General features: G+C 36.2%; 2 protein-coding genes across 5 annotated transcripts in view; one reads left to right on the forward strand and one right to left on the reverse strand.

The window, feature by feature from the left end:
- Positions 1-20275, forward strand: part of TMEM106B (transmembrane protein 106B) — a 1075577-nt gene that overhangs the window by 819791 nt on the left and 235511 nt on the right. The window lies entirely within an intron of this gene.
- THSD7A (thrombospondin type 1 domain containing 7A) overlaps positions 1-20275 on the reverse strand; it is a 281954-nt gene that overhangs the window by 90694 nt on the left and 170985 nt on the right. For 2 of the 3 annotated variants that reach the window (XM_035545385.2, XM_050709225.1), the window contains 5 exons: positions 18471-18719; positions 16704-16885; positions 14851-14919; positions 10623-10778; positions 7166-7369 (listed from right to left, as the gene is read on the reverse strand). In XM_035545385.2, the coding sequence (XP_035401278.1) occupies positions 7166-7369; positions 10623-10778; positions 14851-14919; positions 16704-16885; positions 18471-18719 (860 nt within the window). The remainder of the gene's footprint in view (positions 1-7165; positions 7370-10622; positions 10779-14850; positions 14920-16703; positions 16886-18470; positions 18720-20275) is intronic. The other variant, XM_050709226.1, reaches the window with a different exon arrangement.

Here is a 20275-nt window from a genome sequence, read left to right on the forward strand (position 1 = left end):
GTAAGCACAATTAAATAATTAAAGACTTCATCTGCTATATTTGCATAAGGATCAGACAAACAACCTAAGTTTCTTAATGTTTAAGGTCTTGACTCTGCAACCTAAGCCACTTAATTTTGACTTAGTATTTCTTTCCAATTTTCTAGTTTAAAATAGAAACCAAATGAAAAACATAACTCTGCCATGGGTATTAGACTGACCCTGAACACTGACTGCTCTGGCCAGTGAACTTATGGGACAAAAGCAGAAGTAGACTCTAACACTGTGTGGAAAATTGACTACCATCAAATCTAATGGGTGGATACTGTCCTAGAACATTTTATCATAAATATTACTGATTAGTATTGTGTAGTATCTTCCAAGAAAATGATTTTTATTTTATAAATATATAACAATATTAGTATATGTAACAGTATTATATGTAACATTATTTTTATTAGTATGTTTTGTAAAAATATTTTTGTATTTTTGGAGTCTGCTTTTAGGCCATTAACCCATGACACAAACCCAAACAAGTTCAGCATTGGTTCTATAAATCCGGTTTTATAATCCACCCATAAGTCCATAAATATCTGTTTTACTTGTTTCATAACAACATAATTTAAAATGACAAAGGGAAAAAATGTAAAGCATTAAACTGACCTTCCCCCGAAACAAATATTTTAAAATGTATCCACAATTGCCACACTAGTATTCTCTCTATGACAGTTTGGAGTCAAATCAGGATTGAGTTTCTGCTTTGCAGGCTGCTATGCAAATCAAAACTCAAGCATCAAAATTCCCCCTCCTAATTTGCCCACTGCTATTACAAGCAGTTATTATAATAGCCTGCTTTTCCATCTGGTCATGTCATCAAAAACAAAAGCAAGTTACTAAGAGTGTGCATCACATGAAACATGTAATTGCACTCTCTGTTTTACATTTGGAAAATATTTGTTCTTCCCCCTACAGCAACCTCTACTCCTTGATATCCAGTAAATTTTAAGTACACCAATACTTCATTTTCTGTAAAGTTGTTATAGTACCTTTTATAAGTAAACATGCCCAAACCCAGCAAAATCATCTCACTAAGCCAAATTATTATCTATGAAAATAGAAAAAGATTTTGGTAGTTAGGTTGGCCCGCACATTTTTAACTTAACCATATTCATTATGAACATTAATGTCACTTACAGGCATTGTCCATACCAATCATTACATCACATTCCAGGCTAACTATAAACACATCACTTGCTTTCTCAATATCTTTTAAAGTCATCCCATATAATAAAATCAAATCATGTTATTATACAAACACTAAAAGCATCCATTCTGATACAGAATTTAATAGGGATATACTCACTTCTCTAATGTCAAGATGAGACACAAAAAGGAAATAATATGACATACTAAATGTGACCTTTCATTGACAGAAGAATTATCAATTATCAAGCTTCCTGACTACCGAACTGAAATGGGATACTTTCAGCAGTACTGTGCAGTAATTTTTTCCTTGTATTGCTTTATATTAAATAAAGCAAATCTTGTTAAATAAAAATGGCTTAAAAATCCAATGCTCTGAAACAGAATGGCCATAGAATATCAATTTTAAGATCCTTTAAACAGACAATTTTACTGTCGGTAACAAACTGATGTATAATAAGCATCCAGTAAAATACTGAGTAATTTTTATGTTGCCAGACAAACCAAAAGAAAGAAAGGACTTGGTTATACATTTTACACCTTATGTATTTACAGTGAAGAACAGAGTATGCGTCTTACATTTGTTTAAATGCCTAAGATGGTCAGCCTAAAAGCTGTCAGGAAGAAAAGAACAGTTCCAATCAATTCTGTAATGACATTAGCTAGGAAATTAATATTGGGAAATGATGACTAATGCACATACAACCAAGTTCCTGTAAGCATAAGGCAGTATGTGCTGAAAGAAACTGTCATTAGCCATTGTATTTTTCGACTAATTGACTGTTGAGGATTGGCCAGATTTTGATCTGGGTTCTCTTCCAGAATTAACTCAATAATTCAATGTAATTTGAATTTGAATTTGGCTCTTCTTTCTTGTTAAAGAACAGAAAGTGACAAAAAGTAGGTATTTTCTTTTAAAATATTCATCAAAAATCCAATCAGATTGATGGTTTCTTCTTCCAGTCCAAATAACCACGTAATAGAAAAGGCAAAAGAAGTAGAATCTTTATAACTAGACACTCCTATAAACTTTCCATTGATTCACTTAGTCTTTCCCCTTATGAAAATGAATGAAGACCAACAGCTGCTCATTTAGCATATATGATTCAAATCCTAGTATACAGAAAGTAATGATTTTAAACTAGCCACAATATTTTAAGTGAAAATGGTTTTATTAGTATATCTTGTTTCTTTCCTGAAGGTTTTTCTATATATTTAATTAGATGCCTATTGTAAGAAGATGTAAAGCCACAACCTAAAAATTAAGAAACAAAATACACATGTTAATCAGGAAGCTGTGAAAAAGAATTTAAAATACATGAAGAAATTTTGTATGTTTTTCTGCAAAGTTAAATTCAGTAAAAGGAACATAATATTTCAGAAATGAGTATTTCTGAGTCTAGAGAAAAATAACAAAGTGATTAAATCCCACAGGACCATCATATGGCTGAAGGATGATGTCTTCTAGTCAGTCATGCTAGCTGAGAATACCAGAAATAAAGGAAAATTACACTGTTCCACTTTGGAAAGTACAGCATTTGAATCACTCCACACAAAGTAGCTAACCTAATCTGTTTGAAATGTTTATATCTGAGTATCTTAACAAAACAGGCTTGTCCACTTTCTGCATGTTTTAATAAACTACCAACACCATTATTTTGCCTCTCAACATTGCAAACAGGGTAGCTCACCCGCATTACATCAGAATATTCTGTTATCACTGTTGCTTGGAATTTTTACTCCAGTCTCACAAAGGCCAGACCTGTCACCCACTTATGTCCAGATACCAGAAGAGAACTTGGGGCACTCAGCTCAATGAACACACATCTCTGCCTACAGAATTTAAGGAACAATTTTGCTATTTCAAAGAGTTGCAGGAATTTCCACATACATGAAGAGCTTTGTTGTTACCATGGCTCCCTCTTCCAAGCCCAGCCATCTCACATGGTTGCGAGACAGAAGAACGGCAATGAGTCCTTCCCTCTCCCTGCAGAGCTAACCATAACCCAGTAATTACTGAGCTTGAACAAGGTCCAGAGGAAATTTTCCCTTCAAAAGACCTATTTTATTGAAAGACGTGTGCAGTGGTACAAAGCCCATTATGTTATAAAGGCTATAAACCAATATATTTATTTAAACATTCCTAAAAAAAATGAGCAAATGATTTCAAACTAGTATCTCGGATTCAGAAACACACTGCTGACACCACAGCCACTGCTGGTACCCGTACTACAGAGTTCAGCCCAAAGGTGAAAACCTAAGAAAACCATAGCGAGTGAACCATCGTTCCATAGGCATTTTCGGCAGTAGTTAATTTTGCAGATTTTAAGGAAATGCTGTCCAAACTAATTTTGCCCTATTTACGTATTCGTAGCATTAATGTATCTGCTACAGAGGGGAGAATTGGCCAGATTTCCTACTATAAAGACTAAGTCTTTAAATCATACAGAAATATTTTTGAAACAGTATTCTTCATAGATTTCCATAGCTACAGAGAAATAGGCCAAGTTCATCTACTGTAAAAATGCTCTTCTAAACTGTATTAAAGAATTTAATAATAGAGAATATATATATATTTATGTGTGTGCATGGATGCAAGTATGTCTTATAGATATTGCATACATATATAAATACCTGAAATAACTTTAATTTAAAAAAAAATCATTCTAATTCTACCACTAGCAAAAACTAACCTGTAGCATGGAAGATTAGCCACAGTTCTCTAATTATTAAAATAGTTTATACAATGGAGAAATTCTGATCAGTTTCTGTCCAATCTTGGAGTTTCTACAACAGAAATGAGCTGTTTCACTTAAAGGACTTCCTTTGTAAAATTCCCTGGAAGACTAAGAATAAATATTCTGCAGATGTTCTCTCCATAGTAAATGCTGAAGTTCCATTTATATAATAAAATACATCTAAGTTCATTATAGCCTCTGGAATGACAACCTGGGGTACTGACTGTCATATTTTTTTTCAGCCTGAATGAAAATTCTGATTACCGCTGTGAAAAGAGAATGACAAACACAAGCCTCCAGCAACAACACGGGAGGATAATCTATTGTTTGGTATTGTCTCAAAGGCTGTAATGACTCTTGTCTTTACAACAAATTGAAGAGAGAAGCTCATTCTAATATAAAACAACCTCACAAACACTGCCATTTGATTCTAATTGTAAAGTAAAACACCCAGGTCAAGTCATCTCCACTGATTATGCTTTAAATGTATATAACAACGCATCAACAGAAAGAGAAGATACTCATCAGTGTGGAGTTTATCTTACACGAAAGCAGTACACTTACAGTACAATGCTTATTCTGAAAATTAAAACCCCAGCCTTATTCATTTTATATAGCAAAAGTCTAGTGGAAAATGCACTTCTGTTTTAATATACTGTAGTCCTTTTGATTCAACTTCCCCTGTCCAAACACCGATTTAAGATTGGCTAATTAATTCATATGAACTCAAAGAAAAAAATATATTGAAGACATTGAAGAGTATTGTTAAGCAAAGATTAGATCAATTTAAGTAGCATTTCTAACTTGTGATAATGCTTTTCTACATGTTTCTTTGCACATTCACTCCTACCTTTAAAAATGAATGCAATTTCCTTTATGTCATTTAGATTAAAACTATAGTAACATATGACTACCACACAAATTATGTATCCAGTCAATTGAACCACACCCTTTAACTGACAGCCAGCGTAGTCTTCTCCAAGAATTGCTCAAAGGGCAATGAATACCCTAAATTTCATACGATGTTCATTTTAAACCATGATGGTTAGACAATGCAAGAGTAGTATTCTCCAGACTTAATTTTACTGCAAACTACCTTGCAGCTGCAGGGCTTGATGTGAAATCACCTTGACTGCAAGGTGCTGCTCCTAGATTTTATAGAGTGTAATCTAGATGCCCACAACAAGAGAAGATTGTGTGCATCTAGGTGAGTATTTAAGAGTTGTGTACAGGATTTTCTGTGGTGTGGGTGCTTTTGCTGGCAAATTAAGGAGATGCTTGAGCAGAGCTGGCTTGACAGGACACCTAATGAGGCTGGTGGGTCCTTTCTTTGTTTTCTTCTACAGTATTGTGCTAATCGTTCTCAGGAGTGTCCTTAGCAAAAGCTTCTTGGCATTACTGGTGAAGATCACAGGAGATCCTTTACTAAGAGAAGGAAGGGATTACAAGGAAGAGTTGAGACAATCCACTACATCATCCTCCAATGTTTTTGCACTCCCATCACAAGATATTGAACACATATCATTGTGGGTGACCAGATCTTCACAAAATAAACCATAACTGCAATTTGTTTTCTCCTGTTACTCTAGCTGTGCCCACAACTATTTAATCTCAAAGACTGACAGGCACATGGCCAAAGCTACACTTCTCATTCTTAAGACAGATTGCTGGCATAGATAATGTATAATGCCATATAATTCAGAAAGACTCAGAGAAAAAGAAAAAGATTAATATTGGGAGTAAAAAATATGTAATCACAAGTCTTCTAAGGCAAATTTGGCCAAATTCAGCCCATGCATTGCAGAGAACAAATCCTGCAAGTTTGAAGCAGAACAAGAGAGAACTACTGTATGCAGAAAACACAGTTAAAGGCTTGATGGACTGTGTGCTCCAAAGGTATTATGGTTACAATTTATCATAGTTAATATAAACATCTATATTACAATTCATGATGAAGTTACGCTAATCAGGTGTTAGAAGTCAGCAAATACCACTCCTCAAAACCAAAGGTAAATCACATTATCCAGAATCTAGTAAAGCAAAAAAAATACGTTTTTTTGTCTTATATATTCATTTGCTGTTTAAAAAAAATGAGGAAAAAAAAAAAAGAAAAGAATTATTTGTGAAATGCTCTTATGATAAAAAGGCTGTTTTTCATTTGAGAACATTTACAAATAAAATTTCAAATAGTTTCAGTAGCGTTGGCCAGAAATAATTACACTGTCTGAAGGGAAATTTTTGAGCAAGGGACATAAAATGTAATAGGTTCAATACTGTCATTCTAGGCTAATCTCTTTCTGAGCTGTAAAAATTGTTACCATTTCTCTTAAGCATATGAAGAAAAATAAAGCTTACACACTAACTCTGAGGTTTTCAATTTAAGCCCCAAAACTCAATTATGACCCAAGTTCTTGAGCTTGAAAGCTCAAGGTTTAAATCTCCCTGTAATCACCTCTGATTACTTCTGACCAATCTAATTACAAAACGTTTTGTGCAGCTATTAAACACCAGAGGTGTCCCTTATTTAATTCTCTACAGAGTTAGAAGTCTCTTAGCATAACTACACTGTAGTCAGTACAATTATTGTAATTCACATGCTGTTCTTGAGTAGACTACAATACTACTAATGAATAAGGAATATTCTCCCAACAGTAATTCATGAATTTTCTGTAGATAAGAGTACTTTGTAAGCAGCTTTCAAAATTGGTTTTTATGACTATGTCATGCAAAATCTGTTTTCCCTCACAGAAGGATAATTGAATAATGGTGGTATTCTTTTTGACCTCTTGAAGAAGAAAGACAGCCTGGACTGTCAATTCAGCTTCCTAACACACATCAAACTATGTTTTTTAACAAACACATTACTATTTTTCTTCCAGCTATCCTTACTGCAATGTGTCTTTATTCACACTTTATTTGGTTTTGGCTTCAGTAGATCAGATTTGTTAGTTGGATTACATCAGGGAATTCAGTCAAGTCATTGCAGGCATGAGTCTGACCTACTGAAAAACAACAGCTGATTTCTATTTACTTTTCTCAAAGTCTCTTCAGAAACCTTTGAAAGCCTATGGCGTGTAGCAGCTAGCAGGCCTATCCTACCTACCAATACTAAAGGACATCTCTGTTCCAGATGGCTCTGTCCTAAGGACTAAGAAAGCTGAGAACAACAAAAACTGCTACCTTTTCAAACTACATGTTAATATATTCAATCTAGCTGGTGTGGACCATGGGAAAAAGCATCTTACCATCACCATTGACACAGACGACAACAGGCACCTGAGTACCAGGGCCACATGGCTTCTCGTTGTCAGGAATGCACTCCTCCAGCCCCACAATTCTCCAGTCATAGCATGAGGGCTCTTCACATGGGATGGCTTCCAGCAGGTGAGGGCAGTTTCCCGTTCCTCCTGTAGGCTCATTGGTGATGCGCCGTTTCCTTAGTTTAAAACCTGCAATGTCCATGAAAATATAAGTGGTGGAATAATACAATTATAAAATGCAAAGTGAAGAGATTTTTATTTATCTCCATCTGAATGAACTGTTATTTCTCCTCTGTGTAAAAAAAACACTGCAGATGCTCCATGTCATATCACCTGTCTAGATAATTAGGTAGAAGAACTCATTACAGAAAAAAGTAAATCACAGCAAGTGCTTCACATGTTTTGAGCTTATTCAGTACACTTTGCCTTTAACCCTTGTTTGTCCTAGTCATACATACTCCTCAGGAGACAGTGTTCATTTCTCATGCTTTGCTCTTGCTGGATCCATCTCATCTAACAAATCTTGGTTAGATTTCTGGGTTGACATTTCTCAAACTTGTTGTTCGTCTTCTTCTCAGGAATTTTCTAACAGCGATGGATTATCAAGTGAAACCACTTTACAAACAAAGACTAACTTGCCAGAAAACGCAAGGCATGGAAAGAAAAGGATTATAATCCCAAGAATGTTTAAGAAGTCATTCTATAGTCAGAATATGCTAACCAGACTGAATGGATTCATAAAAGTTTCTCATGTAATAATTTTCTGTAGTTTCTGATACATATGATCAGATTACTTTAACGTTAGCACCTTTTCCCATCTCTTCACAGGCTACTTTGTTTTATCGCAATATTCAGGCTGGCTAGTAATACACAGATATTATATATAAAACACTGCATATAACTCTTTAATTTCTACCAAGATGCAAACTAAACAGGAGAGAGTTTTCACACTCTCTGTGTGCAAGAATTGATCCTCTGCTTGGAGATATGCCTCTTAATTCAATTATAGTAAATAATACTTCAAAATATATTTCTATGCATCTTTGTTTTCTCTGTATTGAAGAGTTTGGCAAAATTAAGTCTTTAAAGTTTACAGAGCTTGCCACAAAAGGCTGATATTTCCAAAGAAGAACTCCAGTGTCTACCTACAACAAAAGAGGCAAATGACAGACAGTAAAGGACCATTACTGAAACACACAGACAGCCTTTTCTCTAAGACTGGGAGGGTCTATGCAACTTTTACATCGTTTTCCCAGAAGAACTGGAAGCACACAGGAAGTTTACCAGGGAAGCACAAGAAAAAATGAAAAGCTGATTTTATGTTATAATGTGTTCCCGGAAAATACTATACACCATGCTGATGATAACTATATGATAACTATAAAATAACTATGTTAAATAAGGAATGAATGCAATATATTGCAGTAAAACAGATAAACTGGGATATTGAAAAATGCCTAGTACTGAATGTCACTTTATAGCAGAAAGATCTGCAACATCTTTTATACCCTGCATTTGGCCTATTTCATGTTTATTGATCATCTTAGGCAGGTAAAACTACCCTTTTGAGTAGCATATTAAAAACTCATTAAACCACAGCCAAAGAGAAGCAATATAAAATAATTTATCTATAAAAATTACTTCTGTTAAACATCAGCTCTTGATTCGCACTAAACCATCTCTACTTCATCACCTGCTTCGTTGCATTATGTGCACCAGAACTGACTTGGCAGCAGTACTGCAATTCACATGCATCTCAAATACAAGAGGACAGAATAGGCAAACCAAAAGGCAAATTCCTACTCTTTGCATCCCTTAACAGCAGAATACAACCATGATCTTGACAAATCACAGTACAGTTTTGTGTCTGTACATGAAGATGTGTTTTCCTTGCAAAGGAAACCAAGACATGGGGGAAAGAGGCATGATACCCATTTGTACAATCAGATACAAATGGGCATATCTGTATATATGAATTACAAGGATACACTGTTTAGCTAACCTGTGCTGCTGAGCACATGCAGCTAGTACGTCTCCAGAGTAAATATTACAATTATCACATAGCTGAAACACCAAAAGCATGGGAACAAAATGCAACCCAGAGTAGCACAAAGGTAAATGTGCTACTGTCATGCAAAAAGTACACAGCATTATGATATTTTTATACAAACTAATGCTTATGCTCTTATCAGAGGTTTCCTCTTGTCAGTTCGGATTTTAAACAAAGTAATATCTTTGTCCAGGAGCCCCCCTGCTGCACAGGGAACCAGCAAAAAACTTCAACAGGCTTCTTGTCCCTCAGCTCTGCTCCAACTCTCAACCCTTACTGTACATATTAGAACCCTTAAAACTAAAGCGTAATTTTCCCTGCTTACATCTGTGGGATTAAAGACTTGCATAAAGTACATTCTAATACATTTCCATTAGGCAGGGGTCCAAATCAGTTTCACAAATGTAAACGTTACTCTTGAAAATGTAGCAAATGTTCCAGTGACAGAAAGCAGCAGAAGTAACAGGCTACCTGACCACTGTACTCAGAGGAGACTCAATCCCATCGATTTACACACCAAACTGCTTTTTCTTTCTTGAATTGATCAAGGTTGGGTCACGTTACCGTGCAACAGCAACATAAAACTTGCATTTGCTGTCCAGACTGAAGTGTAGCTAGCAGCATACCAAGAGCCAACCTAGCATGGTAATTACAGTTATTCCTTCAACGGAAAATACGTGGCTACCTTTTCTTATGACCATTTTCAATCAAGGAACTAAATCTGGTTTCTCAGCTTGCCTCAGATAATCACACTGCAGCAATGACTTGGCCAGTTTTTCTCATTTATGGCCAGAAACCCATGGACTTTTTACATGTGGTCCTTGCTACTGCATTCTTGCTTTCTTATTTTGATGTCATGTTACTACAATGTGCTTTGTTTAGGAATGAATTGTAAACCGTATGTGAAAACTGAAACAAGCACATATGTACCGTTATCAGTAAAACGGTGTTGCTTATCAACAGTGAATGATCCCAGCTCTTTGTCAGGGAATGTTCTATGTCTACCAGTGAATTCTTAAGTTATCACTGAACTGTGAATCTTTGAGTGACTTGGACACTATCCATCTCAAAGGCTGCTTCTGTACTTTCAAGACAGTGACGAAACTGTGATTTGCATGCATATTCAGACTGTATCCCTTTTAGTTTGAGAGTTGAAACTGGAATCGCCCTGTAACAACCCAAATTAACCTTGAGAGCCTAGTAATCATTTCACATTTTTGCCAGCTTTGCTAGAGCAGTGATGCTAAACATAGTCCTAATTTGATGACATTTTTGTTGCACAGAAGCACTGGATATCCCACATATTAGGATGCTTGCATAGACAGAGATGCCTAGTGACTTAGGAATATGAAATAATTGTCATTTAAAATGCACCACTGAAATTTTACATACCCTTCTTGGCCTGAGGGTCATCACAGCTTTCATAGGTGCATGGTCCCCAGGCTGACCACGCTGAGGTCTCACACTCTATAGGACATGGGATATGGCACAGCTGGGAGGTGCTGGGAAGAGGTCCTGTACACAGCTTACGGTCGACCGGCCTCGAGGCTGTCAAAACAAAGCCAACACATTTCTCACATGTCACCAGTCATGATACTCTGCTCTAATTGACAGAACCATCCTTCATTCGGAAAGGTTGCTATCTCATCATTTTAATCCGATGAAGTGATAGAAAAATGCCTGCCTTGAAAAAATAAAACAGAAGTCAGTTAACTCTCTGCATGAACAGAGCCAAATCCAATTATGTGGAATCAGGAAGACTGGGGCAGCACCCTCTTGGACCTAGTCCTTTCATTTAATGGACAGATTATGTTACAACGGTTGTTCACATTGCTGTGTAAATTGATGTCCTGCTGTCTCATTGAACATGTCTTCACTGAATTAACTGAACAAAAACTGTATAAATCCGTTTGCACCTATATGATAACTTCAAAAGCATAGTTAATGAATATTTAGAAGATTATTTTTAAGCTATAACTTGAAACAGTTAAACTGAAGACAAAATTTTGTTTTTCTTTTACTCTACAGACCTTTAAGTGCACTCAGCAATAAGATTTTCATTTCAAGAAAGGCTTTGTTTTACACAAATATATGTTTGTATATAACATATATATGCCATATATATATATATATATAAATAAAACTGCACGAAATGATTGACTTTTCATGAAAGTATTATTAGTCTATAAAGACATCTGTGAAAGCAGATTATTCTGTTTTTTAAAAATGTGTAAAGGCTTGTAACAGACCCATACCACCCTGCTTCTTTCATACTTTATAGGCCTCTCTTTTCAATTCCTATGTTACACAAACAATTGGGCAACTCTGTAAGGTGCCAGATGAAGTCACAGAACTCTAAACTGAAGTGTACCATTTATTACAAGCAAGATTTTAATCCTCTTTCAAAATACAGAATTTGGCAAGATATTAAGCTAAGCAGAGAATGTCTACTAGAATGCAAATTGATGTTTGTCATGGTCTTCTCTTTGGCTGACTGAGGAAATACATAATTCCTAAACATAAAACACTCTCATCCTACTCCCTAAGGACTTCTCTACAGAAAAGTAACCTCAGTAATTTTCTGCCACACCTACAAATAAGTCTCTTGATGGAAACAGCTCTGTGATTGAACATATTCTAAAGTAAGTTGCTACTCAAATGAGGCAAGGTTGACAAAATAACGACAGATATAATTTGAAATTAAACATCAAGTTGTTGAAGTACTTGTAGATGTGTGTCTCTTTCCATTCAGACTTTCTATAAAGATGATCTTTCCAGTTACAGAAAGAACACTTGATTCTTACTTTTTAAGGGTAAAAGGGAATGAAAAATCATCAGTATCCTTAATCTAGTTTCCTGTCTTGCCTCCTTTGGTGCAGATGGCCAATAGTCATTAAACATTACTGCCTCCAGCTCACCAATCTCTTAACACAAAATAACAGAGGAAAAATTATTCCAACATTTGCATAATGCTACGTTGGAACTAAACTTTATGACAGAACATTGAATTTTACAATAAGTTTGACATGCACACCTAACATGCATGATAATCAACACGGTATGCATATCTCCTGTAGAACATCATGGATATAAATAAACATAATTTGCCAGTAATTGAGTTTGCAGTGAATAGTTTCTAGGAAAATAAATTAAAAAAAAAGGGGGGAAAAAAAGTAAGTAATTGCTAACCGTACTTTTTAACTTTGATTTAATCAGGAAATTGCCTAAGTGAGACGGTTGAAATTAAGGGTCAATTACACGCTTGAGACACAGTCTTGCTTCAGGGAACAAGGAAAAGCATTCAGAATAATGCCTTGCTTCACCTTCAGTGTGCATCAGGATAAAACACTTAACATCACACTAGTTCACGGGATGGCACTCAGAAAAACAAAGACCTTTTGTCAGGAAGCTTAAAATAGCAGATTTTCATATCACAGATGTTCCATATCTCAGCCAGACTTTTTTTTTTTTTTAAGAGTCTGCAAAAATAAGATACTACTGTGCTACTGTAGCAATCCATTTAGCTTCAACCAACTTTGTGACAGTTGTATTCGTCCAAAGTATGAGGAATTGTGACTGTTTTAAAGAGACCAACTTATGCAAGAAGGATACTATTTCAACTAAGAATACTACTTCAAATTTTTGTAGGTATTTTTCCAGTAAGAATCCTAGGTCTCGTCAGCAAACATTGTTAATTAAACTTTTAATGAAGACAAATGCTGACAATATCTGCCTTTTCCATCACTCACAGAGTGTAGGAGAAGCAAGAAGTCCTCCGGGGACAGGTAAGTTGTATCAGCAAATCTCTCAAAATGCTGAAATATTTTTGAAATGTTGGGTTTCAGCGCATCAATGATGTCCAAAGGTCTGACACAAGGTCTGTTATGTGTTGTTTTTAAAAGAAATTAATTCATCAGTGAGAGAGAAAAGTTATTTTAGTATAAATGAGCTCAGATTTTGCTGCTTAGTGTTCAGTAAAGATGCTTTCAGAGACGATGATGCTGGATGCAGAAATTTACAGTTTAAACTCTTATCTTATCCCTGTGCTTTCATATTCTTTTGTGTAAGGTATAAAAATTGTTCTTTATTCCTTGGCCGTGATGCTCTATGCTGATTAGACTGTGGGTAATACTACAAGCTCTGTGTAGAATTTGATCAAATTTGGCCCAAATAGAAAGAAAAGTGAATGCATTTTGAAAATTACTTTTTCTCCTTCAATGTAACTAAACAAAACATTTTTTGGTTCATTCTTAAGTCACTTGGCCTATTCCTAATGCATTCTATCAGCACCAGTTTCCTGGTAAGGAATGAATTACAGTCTCCATGACATAGACAAGCAGAACCATCTCTGGGCTTTCCAGTGCTGGAATAGGCCCCTAACCAAAAGCAGAGTGAAAAAAACTAGGATATTCAGACCCCACATGACTACATTTTAAAAACAACTGAAAAACACAGTTCTGTTCTTAAGCATCTGCTACATTTTTCAAGTTCTCAACCTCGCCATTCTTCTCCAGGAACCATCAACAGAACAGTGGCCCAGTGGCACTTATGACCAGACTGGAGAGACAGAGAATCTGTGGCTGCATCAGCATAAGGAAATACAACTTCATTTTCCTCTTTCTGGTCTGCACTGCTTACACAGCAATCAACAGAAGGAAACCTCTCTGTAGTAGGAAACTACAGTGCTCTCACTCCAAAAAAGTGAGAAAAACCCAACCCTAAAACACAGTATGATCAGCAATGGAAGAACACATATTCTTCCCTTTTTTCCAAAAGTGCTGAATGCTGTCTTCAAAAGACTGGAGGTGATTCAGGACCTGATCCTCTACCACCCACACAATTCCATCTATGTAACCTGTTCCTCTGTGTTTAAATGGACAAGGAGTGTGTGTTTGCAGATGTATAATAAATTCTATTCACAAAGGTAGTGTCCTTCCATCCTTTTTCCACAGTGTGAATTTTAAAGGTACTTGGAAAAAGATGACACAGTCTATATCTCACAGGCTTGTTGTGAGAGAAGCTTCATGACTAAACCAGCTAAATAGACAGGTGAAGAGATGGAACAATAAAGTTAGTGGTAAGTAGATGGCAGAATGACAATGGCCTCTAGGAGTCTTGATTATCATCTGTCTAATTACCTCACCCTGCACTCCAGCTCCTTCTTTAACCCTACATTTATAAATTCTGATAAATAATAATATAGATTAGAATGCTTTAGGGAGTTGTGGTTAAGGCAAGTCTTAAAAGGTAAAGTTCTTACTGGAGCCCTAGCTCAGTGTTTTAATTCCACAAAAAGGATAAGAAATAGCAATGAAGTAATTCCCAGAGCTCAGACTGGAGGGAACATCAGTCACTTGCTGAAATGGTTCAGGAGTGAACACAGGAAACTGTTTGAGCTTCCTAGCTGGCTAATGAACTTCATCAGTTTAAGTTCAGGCCTGTCACTTTCAAATTGCTCTTAATTTTTCTGAGAATGCACAAATTCATTAAACTATTTTAAATCTACATAAACATGTCAATTATGTACATACAGCCAACACAGGTCCCCCAAAAGGGACATTATTGCCTTCTTGGAACACTTTTGATTGAAAGGCCAGGTCAGAAGCCTTCATTTACCTACCTGTTATTTCAAAAGTGATCGATAGCAGAGGTGCAGCACTAGCCTTCGACTTGCTCTGTGACTGAATTTCTGAAATAGCAGGGAAACGCCATCATGAGTATGCAAAAATAGAGGTCTTCAAAGCAGCCTTAGTGAGACAGCATTAACTACCAACAGCGAACTGCACTGAAATGAAGGCGTTTCCCCATGGCTAACACTGGTAGGTGTCTCCCTGGTTTTGATCCATTCTCAAATTACCCCTAGTGTTCAAACCGTGTAATTTCAAGAGGTATTGGTTTGCTTGTTTCACAGAAGTGAGTGCTGGAGCAGCTCTGGCCTGCCCTGAATCCGAGGTGTGAGGAGAGCAGGGAGGAGGGGAGAAGCAGTGCCTCTTAACCCTGCCCCCTCATACAGAAACACCCCAAATCTGCTTTTTAAGCAAAGACCCACTTTGCCCTGAGTTTGAGCTCTTGAAAAATTGTTCTCATGTTTATGCATCCAAAGACTAGTTACATTTTAATCAGCTTTTGGGGGCCTGCAGAGATTACCTCTGGATGGGCTCCGTGCCTTCCTGTCACACTCTGATAAGGGCCGATTTCACACCCACCTAAGCCGGCGAGACATCACAGCACATCCAAATCCTAATCACCATACTGAACAGTAAGCTGCCTTGGATTCCATTGTTACCTCTCTTTAGCTGAGAGTTTTAACTCCTTTCCTCTGAGGAAGGGGCATCTAAACTTTATTCCGCAGGGGCAATTTACTAAAAGCCTCTGTACATTTTCATGTATATTAGATGAAGTAGCTGGAAAACTCCTTCTTTAATAAATACAGACGTGGAATCCTACTGGTCCAAACACTCATGCTGAAAGGGATGGTGGTAATACTCACCACTAACTGTTGGAGAGTGCCTTTAACCCCCAGCAGAAACCTCATTAGCCCACCCCTTGCTCAGCTCTGCATTAGATGCTGCTTTATACATGTCTCTTGTAAGGATGTCCCTTTTCCTTGAGTATGTGGCCGTACTTCTTTCTTTCTTTTTTTTTTTTTTTTTTAATACTCTTGTATGTTTGTAGAAAACAGCTATAGATTAGGATAGATAAAATATAATTAATGAGCTAAATGTACTTAGCTTAAGTCACTGTGTTTCTAAATTTATAGTGATGTATTATTATGCAGAAGTAACATAAAATACTCAAGTTTTCTTCAGAAATTATATTACTAAACTAATTAAATAATATTTCTCCTAAACTGTTATCTCTTTTCTTACAAAGTTCTACAAGATGCAACAGTGACAAAGAGTAACCACTTCTCTCTTTCAGTTTGGGAAACAAACCCATGAAATTATATTGGCCTAAGGTCCTCAAAGTGACTTAAGAACTTGATCAAATCAAGAAAAGAAAAATCAGTTTCTTGAGAATGAAATGTAGTCACATTTTTACACATTTCTATATTGTGTTTACATTCCATAATTGACATATTCCATCTGCACATCAAACCTCATGTGTACATCATCCAGCTCAAGAACACACTGGAGATCTACAGTAGATGAAGGAACCAAAACTAGGATTCCTGACCTACATTCTGATGTGTTTTCTTATTGAGAGACGCCCTTCACATAAGGCAATAATTTTCAGTAAATATTAAGGGAAAGTAATTAATAGCTAGGAATCAATATTTCCAGCACAGAGAATGACATATCTGCTCCTGCAATTAAATATTTTCTTTTGAACTGGCTTTTGTTTAAGCTTGGATAACAGTAACCTGTGACATAACAAGGCACTCATGACAGAAGACAATGACTGTCAAGGAGCACTGGAATGCTGAAGCGCTCTGATTTCACACTAATTCAATTGCAAGCAAATCAAATTTACCTTCTTTTTCCTTGAGGGTATTTAAATAGGAGAGGAGATTTTCATTAGCTTGCACACAGTAGATTTCCCGGGTTTGAATGCCACCTCCACACAGTGCTGTCTGATTTCCTCGCCTTTTATCCTGTTGGCTGAGTAGAGGATCAACGCGGCATTCTGTCCACTCTGTGGTCCGCCAGCCGTACCTGGATCAAATTGGGTGAATGAGGTTTTCAAAAATGAAGCCCTTTCACATGATGTTGTTATACAAGCCAAAATGCCTTAATATCTTTATGTATTTTACAAAAGGCCTGATTTCCAGAGTTCCTTGCACACAGATGCATGGTTTGATGTTTTATGTGGGTGGAAACATTTCCTCAGTTATTTGACTTTCGAAATCATGACTTTTGGGGAAGATCTTTCCTGTTCAATTCCTGAAATATACTGCATGTATAAATATTTTATTGGAGGGAAGAAAAACTTTATATACAGAAAGATATAGGTCTGTGTTCAGATAAGCTAACTGTAATGACAGTGACTCTCAACATTTGTTTAGAGCTAGACCGTTTATATGAAACAAAACCAAAATATCAAAGAAATGTGCATGCTGAGAAACATAAGAGCCAGAAAAAAGAGAGTGAAAAATAAAAACACCAAGCTAACTCCAAAAAACAAAACCAAGAGTGTCTACTTTATTTTTAATAAAAGAGACAGAAGTTTCTCCTGAATATCAAGGTAAAAATATAATTGTATTTTTTTTTTACTATCATTACAGAAATCATTTCAGTAAGTTCCTTTTTCACTGTCAAGAGGAAGATGGTTTCTCTGCAGTGCTGAAACATCCCTGCTGGGTGAATGATGAATGATGAGAAGCTGTGAGCTTTCTAATCAGTGAGTGCACAGGAAAGAAGATCTGTGACTCTGAGTTAAAATCCCAATCAGGATTATGAACCGCAAGAAATGCCCCAGAATTCTTTACCCAACAGGCACTTTAAAGCTAAATCAAGTGAACTGCTTCCCAATGTGACTTGGAGATGGGTAAAGATGACATTTCAACTCTTAAATGAAAAATATGTACCGCAGTCAAAGATGCAGATGCAAAATGGCTTAACGTCAAATGACATTTCCCCAAACCCTCTTGCTAGTCTGATAAAGAAAAAGCACAGTTGGGACTTCAATATTAATCTTGATTAGTTGATAAGGATTACAGCACTCTCTTGAATCTGAAGTGCCTGCTGTCATTTCTCCTAAATTTTAAACAGGGTTATTTTATTTACCACCAGCTCTAGCCTCTCCCACTTTCCATGTGGGGCCCAGTCCTGCTTTTATTGTGCTCAGAAGAATCTTGCTAAAAAATCTAGCTTCTAAACTGATATTTATCATCCCTTTCCTATGTTAAGCATTTTGTCTGCCAACAGAATACTTCAGAAAATGATACTGGCAGAAATGTTGTGTAGGGAGATCACTGACAAATTAATACAATTAATTTATTATGTTCTTGACTCTGCCTGTGTACACACAAACACATTATCTTTTATAAGTGAACACTAATGAAAAAATAAGTATTTGTTATTTTTTCTTGTACTTGAAGAAAGATGTAATTTCACTATAATAGCTACAATTTACAGACTTTGGGCTTTTAAGGAGAGCACTGAATATGCAAAGGATATAAAAATCAAGCTTATTATTTCTACAATACCTTAATAACGATTTGGTTGATATTACCAGCCCTGTACGCCTAATTGAAATTCTTCATTTTAGTATAGGGTGAACTGAAATGAACCAACTTACGTAATGCATGGTGCTACACCATCTCCTTGAGAAATGCATTGCTCCGTTTCTTCTAATTGCGGGCATTCACTTTCACTGCCAATAGGGAGCTGTTTAATGGTCCGTGATCTTGTACGATTCCCTTTAGGGGTTGTCATGTCAAAGCAGGTTTTGGAGCAGGGGGTCCATTCTGACCACTCTGACACCTGACACTCCTTTGTGATCACACAGGACTGGAACGTAATTGGCAACTTTTCTTGCTTGCAAAAGCTGTAGTAAGAGAGCATTACAATTTTCAGTGCACATGCACAAACATGAACTCCTATAGAAAAGTGCTGTTCATTGCAACAAGCAAAGTCACGAAATATTTGTAAAGCTCTTAAGTTCCAGTCCACATGGTCTCAGAAAGTCAGGCAAAATAGCTTTTGATTAAACTGACTCAAAACAGACACATACGATTTGCTATCATTAGAAACGACCAGCATTGCCATGTCTGTGATAAATATTAAAATATAAATCTTCTATATATGTATGAAGTACAAAAGAGAAAATAAATTTTGTCACCACTTTATTTTTTGGTATACTCAATTATTTTTCTTAGAACATACAGGAAGTGAAGGATCAATAACAAGAGATGTCTACACAATGCTTTTGGAAGAGAATCAAGCAATCAATGTCATCTCATTTCCAGATTATTAATTGTTTAAAAATGCAGTGTCATATATATTGAATACTTGGACACTACCACACTGCTTTGTTAACAGCTGTTATATTGCCACAGTAACGTCTCATGGTCTAAAAGGGACACAAACTCTCCCATAAAATAGAGCCTTCTCTGCTACAGTGAAACCATTGCCTAAATTTCCTGTTCCTTGGTGAAGGCTGTCATTTCATTTCCAATCTCCATCTGATTGCTTCATTCACATATTACATATGTTGTCAGCAAGATTCTCTCCTAAATGCCTCTGCATTTTTAAATGTTATGTTCTAACTAACTTATTTCTGCTTTAGAACTTGATTCACAATAGGACAATGAGCAATAGAGAAGCTAAAATACAATTAAACTGATCATAACCTTACCTCCTTAATTACAATTACAACATAAATATATTTATCGTGTCTGTTTTGCAATAAAATTCTGGCTTCTAAAGTAGTTAGACAGGAGAAAGATTTATCTGCACTGCAGATGGCATAATGAAATGCTCTGTTCAGTACCACCCCTACAAACAATACAACAAAGACTTTTTGTTGTCGTTTTAATAGAAAGATAAAACTATTTTGTTGCTATATCAAACTTTGCTGTACACATATCCAACATCATGTTGCATGTGCACTGCTAACAGAATTTCATAATAGTAGATTAAGGGATACTTGATGGGACTAACAGGAGATCAGTTTAAAAAGGTATGTAGAAGGACAGTTACCAGAGTACTTCTACATCTTGCTAACAGATGGACATAGTGGTTTGGACATACTGTCAGCAGGTTCAGAAAGGGGCTAGACAAATTTGTGGACCATATATGGATACTAAAATGACTAGATGGGTTTATACTTGCTGCCATCCCTAATACGCTAACTTTGAATACTGAGGAATACTAAGGGAAAGGACTTAAAGATTACCTAATTTGCTTAGTCTTTAAATAGCATTCCTTTACCACCACCAGGGACAGTGAACTGGAGACACTCCTGGGCTTGACAGACCACAGGGGACTGACTATTCAGTAGGAGATTTCTTATGTTCTTATTACATGAAAGTTGGAAAACAAAACATAACAAAACCACCTAATGCATGATATACACCATTTATTCTGCTTTAGGACAGAAAC

This window comes from Cygnus atratus, chromosome 2 (assembly GCF_013377495.2).
Source record: "Cygnus atratus isolate AKBS03 ecotype Queensland, Australia chromosome 2, CAtr_DNAZoo_HiC_assembly, whole genome shotgun sequence".
NCBI lineage: Eukaryota > Metazoa > Chordata > Aves > Anseriformes > Anatidae > Cygnus > Cygnus atratus.